Source organism: Leptonotus elevatus, chromosome 16 (assembly GCF_054856555.1).
Source record: "Leptonotus elevatus isolate MCC_2025b chromosome 16, RoL_Lele_1.0, whole genome shotgun sequence".
In the NCBI taxonomy this organism is placed as follows: domain Eukaryota; kingdom Metazoa; phylum Chordata; class Actinopteri; order Syngnathiformes; family Syngnathidae; genus Leptonotus; species Leptonotus elevatus.
The window spans coordinates 2,722,538-2,739,206 of NC_141254.1; the positions used below are offsets into that span (position 1 = coordinate 2,722,538).

The 16,669-nt window shown below is 36.7% G+C and overlaps 1 protein-coding gene across 1 annotated transcript; it reads right to left on the reverse strand.

Moving 5' to 3' along the window:
- Positions 1-1,774: 1,774 nt before the first annotated feature.
- Positions 1,775-16,044, reverse strand: vps26bl (vacuolar protein sorting 26 homolog B, like). The gene is made up of 6 exons (XM_086099000.1): positions 15,685-16,044; positions 13,055-13,211; positions 11,924-12,088; positions 11,662-11,837; positions 11,119-11,261; positions 1,775-6,939 (listed from the first exon to the last, which is right to left on the reverse strand). The coding sequence occupies exons 1-6, from the start codon at positions 15,905-15,907 to the stop codon at positions 6,811-6,813; spliced, it is 993 nt and encodes a 330-aa protein (XP_085955126.1). The 5' UTR covers positions 15,908-16,044; the 3' UTR covers positions 1,775-6,810.
- Positions 16,045-16,669: the final 625 nt, after the last annotated feature.

Genomic DNA, 16,669 nt, shown 5'->3' on the forward strand with positions numbered 1-16,669 from the left:
ACAGGCCTTGTTGACAGACTGCCTCAAACTGAAGATAAAAGTGAAAAGCCTCCGTAAATTCTGTCCTCAGCAACACAATGCACCAATGTTTTTATTTGACTGAATGAAAACAAACATTTTTAGTTCCTTGACAATTTTCAAGACAACAGAAAGTGGTCTTTATTATGAAATTTATAAGGATCTAAATAACCCTGAACCTACGTGACTTGAGTGCTTATTCACTACCCTTCACTTATTTTTCTATTTTTGTCTCTTAAAGACTGACCCAAACATCCAGGACTAAAATTATTTCTTATTGTTCTATATTATGAATGTATTTATTCAGCTGTGACAACTGCAGTCGGCAGATAATATTGTAGTCTGTTCTCGCATTGTAATCTCTATTTTAAAAAGGTTTAGCAGCTTACACAAAGACAATAATCATGTAGAGGGAAGATGAGTCTGCACCCAAACTAGGTTCTCTGACACTGCAGGCGCAGCTTTACCTCGTGATATGACAATATTCAAATGATCATTTTACAGGCTTTTAATATGGCCTTTCCTAGATGGAGTTGTCATGTTCTTTCCATGCTTGCTTGCGTCTTTAGCTTTTTCCAAAAACATCCATGGTAGCTTCATGAAAAAGTCAAAATTATCTGTATTTGTGAATGGTTTTTTTTTCTTCTTCTGTATGGTTGTCTCCCCCGACTGAGTGTATCTCGCCTCTTATCAGCTGGTGTATATGCTCCAGTGTGCGACCCTGTATAAGTGATATAGACGATAGATGGCTCAAATGTAAGCACCATCCCACCCCACCCCTAAAAAAAAACCAAAAAACACCATTGTAGTTCAGTCTCCAAGACAGCTCCACACTCAACCCACAACAGATTGACCCTTTGCAGCATATTTTCAATTCATGGAAACAGAGACAAAAATAAAATAAAAAAAGGCTGTGCTATGACTTAGGGACAAAGGTATCCCCCGTGAATGCGTTGAGCAAGGTTCTGCAGATGTGTGCATTTTATGTCATGAAACCATGACTGTGGATGGATGGTATGATATGACTTCTAAACCATGTTTGCTTTCTATAGTGTGAAAATAAGATTTTGATTTACATGGACTGCAAATGTTCTTTTGGTTCAGATCAATTATAAATGTATTGTTTAAATATGTAGTAAATATAAATTAATTGTGGTAGAGTACCAAGGAAGAGGAAACAGGTATCCAAATTTTCTGGAGTGGCCTGGCCACCACGTAGATTCACCACTGGTCAGCCATTGTTACAACTAAATGGGATATTACTAATAAGGCTAACTCCACCCAAATGACTGATGAAGCTTGCTCGGATGACAGGTCAAATGTCTTGCGTGTCGCCATGGACCTTTACGTTTTCAGATGACATTGTGATCCGTGGTGACTGTAGGAAGCAATTGGAAGATGAGGAATGTAATCAGTCGCATCAATACAGAAAGCATGTATGTAGATGAAAGGGAGGCCAGTGGAATCGTACAATAACTGCTCTCTATATACGGCTCGGGTGTACCTGATACAAACTTGCCCTCTAGTGGCGCACAAAGGAAACCTCTCCAGTATAGTGACAGTGTACTGAATCTCTTTCTTTTTTTTCTTTCTTTTTTACAAGTGTAATTACTAATTTCACATCTTGAATTATAAAGATACATCGATTCATCTGCTTTTCAGATTTGTGGGTTGGAACTTGCAGGTGAGCTGGAGCCTATCCCAGCTGATTTGGGGCGAGAAGCAGCTGAACTGGTCTGTATAGGCAAACACAACCTTCCATAACATGCATGTTTTAATATAAGAGGAAGCCAGAGCTCCTGGAGAAAAACAAAAACCTCACACAGAGATTTGAAACCAAGATGCCTCAAATGTACCGGCTAGCTAAAAATATTAAATAATTTCTGCAAATATATCTTAGCTACATATAGGAAACCCTAAACAGCAGTGAACATTTATAGATTCTGCATCCTTTGAGCATATATTGTGAGGAAACTGTAATTTACAGATATAGACATTTGTCATTTTCTACACAGAAAACTTTTCCATTGCTCCCTTTAATTCAAGGTAAACTGAAATACAAAATACTTAAAATCAGCTTTAAGAGAAAGGGAAGGAATATCATAAAACTTAACAACAGCGCATCATTAACGTTGTTCATTTATAGTTTATATTTATTCGATTCCAATTTACAGTTTTTTTTTTGGTTGTTAATTTTTACAAACTGCATTAGACAGGCTTTTGTCGTCAGGACTGGAAAAATAAAATATACAAATAAAGAACCCAACAAATAAACATACGTTGTATACACAGCAAAGTTGATCCATGTTTTCAAAATATATTTCAGTGAAGACTGAGAATCAATCAGCAAGTTAAACCACATACAAGTTAAAGGGATATTATGTAGAACAGAGGGTCACCAACATGCTGCTCACCGGGCACATTGAAAAAAACAAAACAAAGCTCACCAGTTAGATGTGGGTAATTTTCTTTTTTTCTTTTTTAAACAAAAACAACATCAAAAGCACCACTTTTCTTTTTAAATCACACTTCCATTGGTGTAAGTTCCGGAATGACAATAGTTTATGTAAAAAATATTTCAATAGAGCCTGACCAAACTATAGCAAGAAGTAGCTCTGTTTTTAAAAGGCTGGTGACTACTAATGTATAATATCCAACGGAGATCAGTTGGCACAACATTGTGACAAAGGCACGACAATGTGCCTTTTTACTTTAACTCTTTGACTGCCATAAACGTTATAAAACGTTTAGCATAAACCTAGGGAAGGGCGCCGAGGACGTTAAAAGACGTCCCCTATGTTTTTTTGTTTTTTTTTCAAAAACGGGTGCAGGAAAGCCTTGGGCAGCTGTGCTGAAAGTATCAGGCAGATCTGATTAGTCAAAGACTCGTTTTGGCCCCTAGAGGGCAGCGATGACTCTCTTTGCACAAGGTTGGATGGGCCGCCCACCGTGGGCGTCAGTAGAAGACGTGAGGCGGAGCTAGAGTGTTGAGGAGACATGGCTGAATAAGCCCACAATGGCTGCCCAAGCAACCGGTTGCAAGCAGCTCACGCTTGAGCATTTTTTTCAAAGACGGAAAGCATCAATCAATACTAAAAAGCGCATTGATGTCAACGATGATGATGACAACGAGCTCTACGCCAAAGTTGGAAGCTTTGGCGTGACTGTTATGAACACGTAGTAAGCCTCACCGGTAAGCGCGGCTAGCGCGGCTAGCGCTGCTAAGGCCGGAAAACGCGCACAATAGCCGGCCGGGTACTTCTACACAATCGGACATTCGATCGGGCGATGGAGAGTTGGCATCGACCAATGCAGATTGATGATGATGATGAGGAGGACTCCGAGCTCTACGCCAAAGTTGGAAGCTTTGGCGTGACTGTTATGAACACGTAGTAAGCCTCACCGGCTTAGCGCGGCTAGCGCTGCTAAGGCCGGAAAACGCGCACAATAGCCGGCCGGGTACTTCTGCACAAGCGGACATTCGATCGGGCGATGGAGAGTTGGCATCGACCAATGCAGATTGATGATGATGATGATGATGACTGCGAGTTTGACGCCAAAGTTGGAAGCCTGGACGTGTTTACGATCACGTAGTAAGCCTCACCGGCTAGCGCTGCTAACGCCGGAAAACGCGGAGCTGCACAAGCGGACATTCGATCGGACAATGAAGAGTACCCCGAGTCCAATGCATATTCATCGGAGGAGCGGGTACAGTCTGATCACGGAGAAGACACTGTTTCTGGACTACGATGCCACCATGAATGGAGTGGATAAAATGGATCAGAACATCTCCTACCACCCGGTATAGCAACTGAAGGACACGGGGAAGCGAGACGTAACGAAACCGTAACGTAACCGTAGCATGATCCTGATATTAGACTTGATGACACACTGCAGTATATACTTGCTATTCCCCGGAAAAAAACGGCCGGCAAGAAAGTGGCGCACGCGAAGAGGCAATCTGTTGTGCAAATGCTGTTGCGTCTCTTTGCACGCAGGAGAGTGTTACAAAAAGAAAAACTGTCGTTGAAACATCCACATATTTGTAAATAGCACCACAGTTGCACACATTTGTAAATAGTTTGCCAAATTGTTGTCAAATTGTTACACTGTTGAATGTAAATAAACGTATTTTGCTATCAAAAAACACTTTTTCATTCTTGGTGGTAGTGTTTTATAGAAGTAAAGCACTATTTAGGTGTTTGTGGCATCATTCATGGACAAAAAGAAGTGTCAAATTCACTAGAATGCATGAAATAATATCGTTTCACTAAAAGCTTGATTTCTCCGTATTTTGGTCCAACACAGGCGAAATTGGGTCAAACTAACCATTTTCTATTGTTGATTACTAAAGAACGGAATAAGGTAGAAACAAACTCTTTTTTTCTGATGAAAGATGAAAGTCCAATCTTTCATTTGGTAGTACGTGTGTTTCCATAGTCCAAACAGAACATTTTCTGTGGACCTTGAAAATCAGTCAAAATGCTTAAATCGGCTGGCACTGGCGGCATCCCTTTTCTGAAAACGTCTGGCAGTCAAAGAGTTAATGACGAGTGTGAAATATAAAAATATATTGAACTTCAATATAATCCATAAAGAAGCTCACAGTTCCGTGCTTTTCTTTTCTGACTTGATATGTGTTCTAAAATAAATGACGACTTAAGACAGAGGTGGGCATCGAAGGCCTGCAGGTTTTGCATGTTGCCCTTCTCCAACACAGCCGATATATGATCAGCTCATCAGCAAGCTCTGCATAAGCCTGATAACGATCCTGTTAATTGGAATCAGCTTGTGTTGGAAGTGAGAAACCTCCAGGACTAAGTCAGAGATTGCCCATCTCTGATTTAGGAGGTTAGAGGGACAGTGCATTTGCGGTTGTAGCCTGGCACTCCATCCAAAACATTTTTGGCAATCAATCCTGAGGCACAAAGCAGACTAACCATCAAAACGACGGCCGCCAATAGAGTACGACCGACAGACCCCCCAAAAAAGCGTCTGGGTCGGTTTAGTCAATAACACTTGTAAAACACCGTCCATAATCGATTGGAGGTGGTGGTCCCAATCAGAAGAGGTTTGTTGCTGCTAGTAAAGTACAGCAAGTAGGACAAGAGATCAGAGTGCAAATAAGAGATAGGAACTTTAAAAGTAATCACAACCAAGACAAAAACGCATGAAGCAATTCTCACAGAAGAACTGCAACCAACAATTCAGCAAATGTGTGAAACATGCTCCCCTGGGAGGTGTTGTAGCTTAAAATAAAAAATAAAATAAAAAATCTTGTTTCATTTGTGTTAATGGCAAAATGGATTGCCTTAGACCCGCTGTCCCACACTTTGAAAAACCCTAAAAATTTTAAGTAATTTTTGATTGTAGATTATTTATTTTAAAAACTGGAGTCATTATTTGGTCTGCAAAAGCAGCAAAAGAGTATTTTTTTCTGGCAAGGCTTTTAACACAGTGTTTCCTTCAAAGTATTTTACACACACGCACACACTTCCTTGAGCCATCAAAATGTCAAAGTTTTTTTTTTTCTTGAACTCAAAAGTGTCACGTTTTTGACACAAAAGTGACTTAAGTTAGTTAAGGCATTCAGCATATATGATATGGAGGACCAAAACTGCCCAAATAAAAAATACATAAATGACTAAATAAAGAAAAGTGAAAATAAAAACTGAAATTAGAACAACAGCAACAACCCAACCCAACCCATAACACCCTTAGGACCGCCCCCTCATTTGAATAACATTTCAACCTGACAATGTCTGCAGCATGAAATAAATAAATGTGAGAGCAGAGCATTTTTAATTATTGATATTTAATTCTATTTATATATTTATTTTGGTATTTATTTTTTTAATCTAATTTGATTTATTTTTTACTTTTATTCATTTGTGTGTGTGTGTGTGTGTGTGTGTGTGTGTGTGTGTGTGTACATATATATATATATATATATATAGTATTTAATTTTGTTTGTGTATATTTTCACTTTAATTTATTAATTAATTTATTTTTAATGTTGGCACTTTGTTCCTTCTTAATATGATGCTATTAAAAAAAAAAGTAATTTCTGGTGGAATGTAAGAAAATATTAAAAGCAACACACCACTGAAAATGTATTGTCTATCATTCAATTAAGCGGTATCAACAGTAATATGTAAGCTGATTATGTATAAAAAATATATATTTCTTGAACTCAAAACGAATAAAAGTTGTTTACAAGCCAGCAATTACTTTGTAATATAGACTAGGTGCAATTTTTGTAGAAATTGCCTGGGAATGCTGAAAGCTGAATGCTCAGCTGAATGCTTATGAAGTAAATCGAAAGATAAATTATGTGAAAATGACAAAGTATTCATTGTAGTTGAAAGAATGAGAATAATTTTCAGCATTCTCACAATGATCAGTTGATAAATGGTTGACCACAGTTGCAGCACAAAGAGGCTAGAATTAAAGGCTATGTTTGAGACACACACTTTAAATCAAAATGTATTTGCAAATTATATACAAAAGCATGGAGATGCTGATGTTAGCTAAACCAATACCAACTCATTACTTAATTTGGTGTTTATTTTGTTCCGTCGAGAAAGTTATCCATCACAGTAAAATAAGTCTCCATTTGGTAAACTCCGGCCATTGGAAACCTCAAGGTGTTTGAAACAAACAAATACAATAACTTGCAAGTACAATTTGAGCTTCCCCTGTTCCCTCGACAGTCGGCACACACTTGTATATTAAATAAGCACAGCACATTCACTCCCGACGCACACAAATGAATTTCATATTCACAACTTTTTAGCCGCCCTCTTCATCAGCCTGGCTTTTCTCAGGGTTGGAGGAGCCTTCGAAGCGTTGGGAGGCAAGGATGGCTTGATGAGACATGCTCTTCCTTGCAACGTCGCTTTTCCTCCACAGCGTGATTTCCTGCAACATCACAAAGGTTTTTTCCCCCAAAATAAAAATACAACTGCTAAGTGGAATAACTCAACATATTTAACCATGACAAAAATGACTCATCAAGGTCTGTTGAATAGCATGCTAACAGAAAACAAACTCATTCATATTCGTAACATGACAGTTCTAGCGGTTTTGTTGTGTGTTCAAATATGTGGATGAAAAAATTTTAATGTTCCAATCCATCAAAATCCTTTATTTTTTATATTTTATTTTTTATCCCACTATTGTATGCATAACATAACCACGCATACAGACACATGCACACACATTGGTCAATTCGACATTGAGTGCTTTCTGGATGGCCGCAAAGGGTGTCACTTAAAAAAAAAAAGAAGAAATAAAAACTCAATGGATCCAACACAATGCAACGGGAGTTGTCCCTGGAGATGGCTCTGACCATGGAGGGAAAAATCTCCCCTGCGTCCAATGACCACGGTCAGGATACTGAGCAGAAAAGTATAACATTGTCAATTGTGACAAAAAGGGCAAAACTAAAGTCGCACAAGCGTCGCGGGAGGACGTGGATCAATATTGGAGCAGCGTGAATATTGTAGTATGTGGAAAGACCTAAGAGGATGAAACGGGACCCACAGCTTGCTAAAAAGGTAAGACCTTGTCATGAAAATGCGCAATAAACAATAAAACTACCACTAACTAACTTCTCGACACTGTGGGCGTGTGCACATCGCTGGCTTTTATTCCGCTTTTTGCCAGAGGGGTCACAAATCTGCAAAACCTCTGTATCTTGCAACATGCAACAGTGAAGCAATGTTAGTTATTACAAAACACGGCCAGCAGGTGGCAGCAGAGTATAAGAGATCAGCTAGGGCCATGTTGCAACAAGCTCTTTTTGACTGTTTTCACCAGGAACGTGAAGACTGATGAAACTAAGCTACATGCTAACGCTAATTGCTGCAAAACGGAAACAGATACAAATATACTTTTTTTTTTCCTGATGATAGAAGAGACTGTAATCTTTCTTTTGCTAGGTTCCATGTTTTTATAGCAATAGAGTAGAATATTCTGTGGGCCTTGCAAAATCAGTCAAAATTAGTGATGCACCGAGTATTCGGCCACCAAAATAAAATTAAAGCCGAAAGAATATGGCCAAAATAGGTTGTTGTGACGCAAGCAAATAACCGCTGCAAGCAAAAAACCGCTGCAAGCAAGCGTCTGTTTAAATTAAACAGCGAACGCGGGGGTGAGTGTCCACCTCGCTTCTCGCTGGCTTTTCACGGTGTGAGTTTGCAGCAGCTCCCGGGGTCATTGCGCACACCGGAGAAGAGGGGCGTCGCTTGGTGTACAACATTTAAGCGGATCGAAAAAAGATAGAACTGCCGTGTACTGGAGTACAGGTGAGCCACTCTTTCTCCTGCAGCGCCTTCCCTTTTTTCTTTTTCTTTTTTTATACGAGCCCCTCGAACGCTTCACTTTTTCACCAGTATCCCGGTGGCCGTCTTTAGCTAATGCAACATCTCTGCGGTGTGGGCACATTTAAATTTATATTGTGCTTGGTTAAAATGCCAGTGCTAAATAAATATTTTATAATAATATTATAATTTTAATTAATTATAATAAATGCAATGATAGTAAAAAAATTGGCATAATTCTTTTTCGCCGTTTCGGTTTTTGGCCAAGCATTGTTCATTTTCGGTTTTCGGTTTCGGACAAACATTTTCATTTCGGTGCATCCCTAGTCAAAATCCAGTAAACCGGCCGGGAGCGAAGGGGGTTGCTTCAGTGAAAATGGCTGGGAGTGAATGAGTTAATGAGTTCAAAATAACAGATGCCTAAGACCAACTAAAATAGCTTATAAAATGACATGGGCATTTCCAACTTAGATTATCTTGCAAACCTGGTAAAGTTACATCTAAGATTATAAAAGAAAAAAGGAAGTGACATGGGACCATTAAAGATTTTAGTTGTGATTTATTGACGGATATAGAGAAGACTTCGATTTCCACATGTAATTTATTAGTGCAAAGCAAACCCACAGGCTTAAAAACAGGTCCAAAATGCCGACGGGTCACAAATTTCCCCTTAACACCGGGAATGTTAGCTGGGGAGGCGAACAATAATGGCAGAAACGTGTGGTCACACCAATAAGAGGCAAAGCAACCTAATCTTTCAACGTGATCCTGTATGAAACTGCATTTCACCCAAGTGCACATTGTTCACAAGTTGAGAAAACAGCACAAGCCTCCGTAAAGCACAAAACACCCTTCACCGATGGCAGGATCGTTCAAGATCTATGGATGTGGTGGCGGAATAATTATTTTAGGACCATAAAAACAAGACAGGTCGACTTGACATCTGTGCGAGTCAGCTTTTTCTGACATGAAGGTCATCAAATATAAATTCCAAACCTGACTCTGTGAAAGTTTTGAGAATGTGGCAGGCATCTGCTTGTTACGTTAGTCAACATTATTTGAGTTTTTAAACAGATATGATGTTTAAAAAAGCACATACAGTACAAGGTATACAATTTTATTGTAAGAGTTGGTTTTGATGGAATCTATGGCATTGCATTAACAACATCTATGTATATATATATTTTAACGTATAATGGACGGTATGATGAATTTTAATGTATTGAACATTTGCACCGACGTCACGAGATCACATGACTGCCCTATGACGGACGGCGGTAGGAAATGTTTGATGAATGGAAGTGGACGTGTCCCGGAGCGACTTAATGACTTAGCGACTGTTATTTTACAAATTAAAAGTTATTATTGCCCATCGAGCCATGGAATCTATTACTTCAACCTAAGGTCGCCTGTCAGTCGAAGTTGCACATTTAGTCGGGACTCATAGAGCGCGATAGTTGGAGGTCGCTAGTTTGAAAACAGCCCCTTACCTTCTGTCGTCTGCTGTTTTTACCAAATTGATCAAATCGCCGACTTTGGCGGAATTTACAGCGCACGACCTATATCATTATGTAGTCAATGCCTGTGTCTAACCGGCTCTCCTTACACCGGGGCTGATTTAATCGCTCTTCGCTGGCGGTCTCTGGGACGAGATGCTACGCTCGCATCTGGGGACAATATACCTCGTAATGCGAAGGTAAAACTTGTGGATCATGCTAACTGACTTATTTTGACAACCGATCGCACAGCAAGATATGACCATTTTATGACATAATTGATTAGATGAAGGACTTTACGCTGTACCAGATTCAATGGTTACAATACAGGCAAGTGGTTCTTTTGCCGTCCAGCATCCCGGAAGGAGCGTTCCCATTAGAGTGGTGACGTCATGTGCAAAAGGTCAATAGTAGTTTACACATTTATAGGTAAGTTGATGACTTACTAACATTCCTACATTTAAAATAGTTCTCACTTTCGTGAGTCATTTTAGTGGCCAAAACATGCCTAAAATTAAACTGCACTAATAAACTAACCACTAGGGGGTGCTAGAACTGCACAAATTGGAGACAACCAGACCTTTTTAACAGATTACTACTTTTAACTCATTCACTCGCAGCCATTTTCACTGAAGCAACCCCCTTCGCTCCCGGCTGTTTTACTGGATTTTGACTGATTTTGCAAGGCCCACAGAATATTGTGTTATATTGCGATAAAAACACAGACCCTACCAAAAGAAAGATTAGAGTCACTTCTTTCAGCAGGATTTTTTTTAATTTGTATCAGTTTCCATTTTGCAGCAATTAGTATTAGAATACAGCTAAGTTTCATCAATATTCACAAACCCGTTTAAAACATTGGGAAAAAGAGCTTGTTGCAACAAGGCCCGGTGTTGATCTCTTATACTCTGCTTCCACCTGTTGGCTATTTTTTGCAATAATTAACATTGCTTTAAGCCACCTCTTCAGGTCAGAAGCTACATCAAAGCCTCCTGTAAACTCTAGCATAAAAAAACTATAAATAAGTGAAGGACAAAGTATTATAAAAAATGTATTTATACGTTTTTGGGTTCGAATGAGTTAATATTGCAACATGACAACGCTGATATTGTTATAATTTTAACTGCGCAATATCACAATATATGATTTTACTGGTCCAGTTCACTTGATATCGTGTCATTTGGACAAAAATGCTCATAGTATGTAACCGACACAAAAATAATGAAACAATGAATTGTTTTGATGTCGCCAGTAGACAAGCAAAAGTGTCATATGTGTACCTGCTGTTTGAAATACCGTCTTTCTTCTTCATCGATGAGGACCAGGTTGAGGTAGTAGCGAACTGAAAATTTCTTGTTGATGTCCCTCAGGGTGGGCGTTATCTCATAGCCTGCGAGGAACAGCCTGATGGGGATGGACTCTCCTGAGGAGGTCAAGGGCAGTGTTAGAATAAATGTACATTAGTTATCCCATATTTACTCTTATAGTATTGCAAAGCATGACTCATGCTCTTGCAGCTGCAGAACAGGAACTGTGCTCTTATCACAAGATAAGGACTGAAACATTTTGTTGTTGGAACGCCCTGCAAAAAAAATTAAAAGAGAGTGCTCGGAAGAGTGTGCCTCAGAGCGGGTAGGAGATTGTAACTGAGCACATCTCCATTCTCCTCACGAAAAAAAAAAAATCTACGTCTTGTCTTGTCTTGTCTTCCTTCCTTGTCTGTTGTTCATTAAATGTTTTAGGTTGATTGAACCTGACAGGCAGGCATAGTTAGAAAAGCAGAAAATAGTAATTTACCACTGCCATGCAATCTTCCAAATTACCTCGTACTGGTGCACCATCCATGATTTCATACTTGGCTATGGTATCGTTCTCATGGTAGACGTTGGGCCCGGTGCCAGTTGTTTCCCGCTTGATGATGTCAATCTCCATATGCTTGATTTTAATGCGCACAAGCAAAAAGTAAATCTTGCCTACAATAACATCTTTTAGGTGATACCTGCAAAGGACATGATCACCCTTTATCAGTAAAAAATTAAATAAAATATACAAACCATATGCATTATCAGTGAAACATATTCATACTTGGATTTATTGTACTCAAACTCTATGTGTAGACAGTCCTCGATGCCTACTTCCATCTTGATGGAGGAGTTGATATCAGGGTAAGTGCTGAGAGTGTGAACCACAATGTCTAACTCTTTGGTGAGGTCACTCAGTCTACGGCCAACTGTGGCTCTCAGAAAATAGCTGGAAGCAAAAGATTAGTCTTGAAATCAAAATAGTTGCATGGAAAACACATTTTCCCTAGTATTTTCTATTATAAAAAATACCTAAATAGTAATTTAGGTCACGCTCACACTAGGCAATCCATATTCAAAGTTGCACCATACAATAAATAAATAAATACATTTGAAAAAAGGCTGAAATTATTAAGTAGAAAAAAAAAAAATCATATCATATAATATAATATGACATTGTTTGAGACAACACTAACTTGACCTACATTTGTTAAAATTACAAATGTGTCACTTTTACAAATCCATGTTACAAGACAATTTTTCATATTTTACATCAGAGGTGCATTGGTTAATCAATTAATTGACGACTAATTGATTGTCAAATTCATAAAAAATTATTTTAGACAAATCGATAAATCATTTAGATAACTTTTTAATTTAAAATTGTTTAATTTCAGTATCTGAACAATCAAAGGTAGTCCTCAACTTATGGACACAATGGGTTCTGAGAGGTTGTTTGTAAGTCAAATTTGTTTTTAAGTTGAATCACATTAAATTTGATCTACAGTACATTACTGTACAATAATGTATGATGTGGCGCGTACTTATTAACTTGCAAGCGAAATATGCGAAATGTTGGAAAGTTGAATGTTCATAACTAGAGGACAACCTGGGTATATAGGTGAAATATACTTATTTAGTTTGTGCAGCCTTGATATATATTTTATTATTCTTTTTAATTACCTTTTATACATGTACAGTACAGTAGTCATACCACACATTACCATACCACTTTATTTATATAGCATGTTTAAAAGTTGACACCAAAATGCTGAACAATTTTTTTTTCAACATATTAAAAAAATATATATATTAAAGTAGAAAAAGACATCTATCTGTCAGAAAGTATTTGCGGTTGGCCAAGTATTGAAAATATTTGCCACACGATAGCCTAAAGCACTTAAATGAAGCTCACCGTAATTTGACGTTCTGGCCTGTGTAAGCCTCATAGGGCTTTTCCACATGTGTGAACTCAAAGTCAAACGTCTGTGACTGCATGAGGTCCCCTGGTCGCGCCAAGTCTTTCACCAGAGACACAAACTCATGGTGGTTTCCCCTGTCGTAGTAAAGCTCTGGAAGAGATGAATTAATACCATCAGACAGTTGCAGTGGAGAATCTTCATACCTTCTAGTTTGTGCATGCTTGTCATTCACTTCTGACAACTGCTACCTGCTCACTGCTGAAGTCTAACTTGACATGAAAAGACAAGTTCAACACTCTGTATTAGCCTTGACAGTGGTTTACATCTTTTATAACAATTTTTCTGGACTCATTTAAGACAATTAACTTAAAAACTGAGTGTATACAAAATAATCCTGAATACTATAAGGTGGTGAATTTAATGATGGACAAATGAAGCACTTGTGATATTTTTTTGACTCCACTAGTTGGCACTCTTAGTTTAAAGATGCAGTGGAAATTTCTTAAATTTCCATCACACTGACTACTACTAGCCTGTATCTTTAAGCCAAGGCCACCATCTAGAGAGCACAAAAATATTGCAAGTGCCTCATGAAGCTTCATTATTAGGCGTACGACATGAGAATATATATATATATATATAAGAATATATAAGAATATATATATATATATATATATATATATATATATATAAGAATATATATATATATATATATATATATATATATATATAAGAATATATATATATATATATATAAGAATATATATATATATATATATATATATATATATATATAAGAATATATATATATATATATATAAGAATATATATATATATATATATATATAAGAATATATATATATATATATATAAGAATATATATATATATATATATATATATAAGAATATATATATATATATATAAGAATATATATATATATATATATATATAAGAATATATATATATGTATATATATAAGAATATATATATATGTATATATATAAGAATATATATATATGTATATATATAAGAATATATATATATGTATATATATAAGAATATATATATATAAGAATATATATATATGTATATATATAAGAATATATATATATAAGAATATATATATATGTATATATATAAGAATATATATATATAAGAATATATATATGTATATATATAAGAATATATATATATAAGAATATATATATATATATATATATATATATGAATATATATATATAAGAATATATATATATATATATATGAATATATATATATATGAATATATATATATATATATATGAATATATATATATATGAATATATATATATAAGAATATATATATAAGAATATATATAAGAATATATATATAAGAATATATATATAAGAATATATATATATATATATATATATATATATATAAGAATATATATATATATATATATATATATATAAGAATATATATATATATATATATATATATATAAGAATATATATATATATATATATGTATATATATAAGAATATATATATATAAGAATATATATATATATATATATATGTATATAAGAATATATATATATATGTGTGTGTGTGTGTGTGTGTGTGTGTGTGTACACAGTAGATATTTAAAAAACCAACAACAATCAAAAAACAGTGAAGATCCCGAGACAAGTGGAACAGTTTGTTCATTGAAGAGTTGGCCAAAATACCTTCTGAGAAGTGCTGAAGTCTCATAACAAAACTTGATTACTGTTATTGCCTAAGGTTGAGATACAAAACATTAAGGGGATCATCGTTTTTCTTCAGGCCTGTTTCACGAGTTTATCTTTTAAATAATTCTGTTGAACCATAACACAATTCAAAAGCAATGTCTAATTTTCATTGGTTATTTTAAAGATATTTTTTATTTATTATTGCTTTTGGCAGATTCAAGTTATTTCTGCATCCACTGTGGATGGCTCTTTCATTATGAAAGGCTGTTCCCGTGTGGAATTGGTGAAACAGTAACAAAAGTTGATCATGCAATAATAAATACCTGCAGATCAAAAATCAAAATACAAATAATGAGAGCTGTGTAGCTCAGTGTAACAAAGTAAATGTAGTGGTTTTTCTTCATAAACAATACTAAAGTATTATAACAATACTAAAGTAAATCTATGTTGAATTAAAACTACTCTTGACATGTACACTTGATAGAGTGAAGTTACATTAACAGAGTAAATATAGCTCGTAACTTACTACCCACCGCGGGTATATGTAAATTCAAGCATAAAAAAAAAGAAATAGTTGATAGTGTGAATAAGAATATTCGCAGTACCTAGTCATGACCTCGCGTTGACGGCTAGCCAATCAATGGCTGCTGTGTCAGCTGACCTGCGAGCTAGTACGACCTGTCACGAGACCTGACACTTGCGCACAATTTTGAAAGCTAGTGTGAGGGAACGTGCCGGTATTTTAATCCAGGGTTTATTGAATTATACTGTAAATTCATGCACTTTTACTCTGTGAGTGATAGCAAGCGACTATTCGCCATCGCCTGTCAGACGTCTACTTCTACTGCTACTTCTCGACCTGGCTGAGTGTCGTGCAGACGGTGCAGGCCCCCGCCAGTCGCTTACCTATCTGGCCAATAAACTCGATCTTGATTCCATTGTGCTCCAGCCTCTTGCCAGGGTATTTGAGCGTGACGTTGACCTTCCCCGACACTGTTTCCCCGTCGTAGAAGAGGAAATATTTGTCCTTCCTGCCGTCCTCGCTTTTATGTTCAGCTTTCTTCCTTGTTTCGGCATCATTGAGAACTATATCGATGTCCGCACTTTGGCCAAAACCAAAAAAGTTCATCGCTGCTGGGCAGGTTTTTTCTCTCCCGCAAATGGAACCTGTAAAAAAAAAAATGCGCCTCCTTGACCTAAAGAAAGAAAGATGATCGTTTATTTGTGTAGTGCAAGCAGCTTCCCAGTTAGTTTACCAGCCGTAGTTTCAACTGAGTAACTGCGCATGCGTCAAAAGCAATGCCGCCTACTCGCCGACCGTAGCAAGAAGTGACGCCACCGGCAGCCATCTTGCGTTGCCACTCACTCCTTGACAACTCCGAGCCTACTTCACAAGTCAAAATGGCGGTCTTACTCGGTGAAATGACCCTCTCCGTACGTTAAGAAGCATTTGATTTTGGATCGCTGTAATTTGATTTGTGAGGATTATTTTGATTACAAAATGTGATGTAATGTCGACTTGTTTGATTACTAAAACAACTACTATAACTATCTGCCTGTTTTGTATGCAAGTCGCAGGCAAAGACTTTGACGACATTTGTTTTCACTGTGTAAAGGAAGCATTTGCATTCTGTTGCATTGTGGAAATATAAAAAAATGCCCGGATGTTGGGAATTGTCAATACACTGAATTATTTGCTGCGCTTTTTCGGTCTCCATGGCGAAAATGCTACAGTGTGTGGCGTACAGTAGTACTACTCAAAGATTCATCTGTATCATTTTGTCAGAACCATCAATAATGAAATGTAAGCAAAGCTCATTTGAAAAATAAATAAATACACCTGTTAAAAATAAACATCTTTGGTCTGTAACCCGTAAGTCACAGCTAAAAT

Bases quoted from the DNA above. Each gene is read 5' to 3' on its own strand.
- vps26bl (XM_086099000.1), bottom strand. From the start codon at position 15,907: ATGAACTTTTTTGGTTTTGGCCAAAGTGCGGACATCGATATAGTTCTC. The intron at 13,212-15,684 runs GTAAGCGACTGG...CATCTCTTCCAG, and splicing joins CGAGTTTATTGGCCAGATAG to AGCTTTACTACGACAGGGGA. The intron at 12,089-13,054 runs GTGAGCTTCATT...TTTTGCTTCCAG, and splicing joins GGCCAGAACGTCAAATTACG to CTATTTTCTGAGAGCCACAG.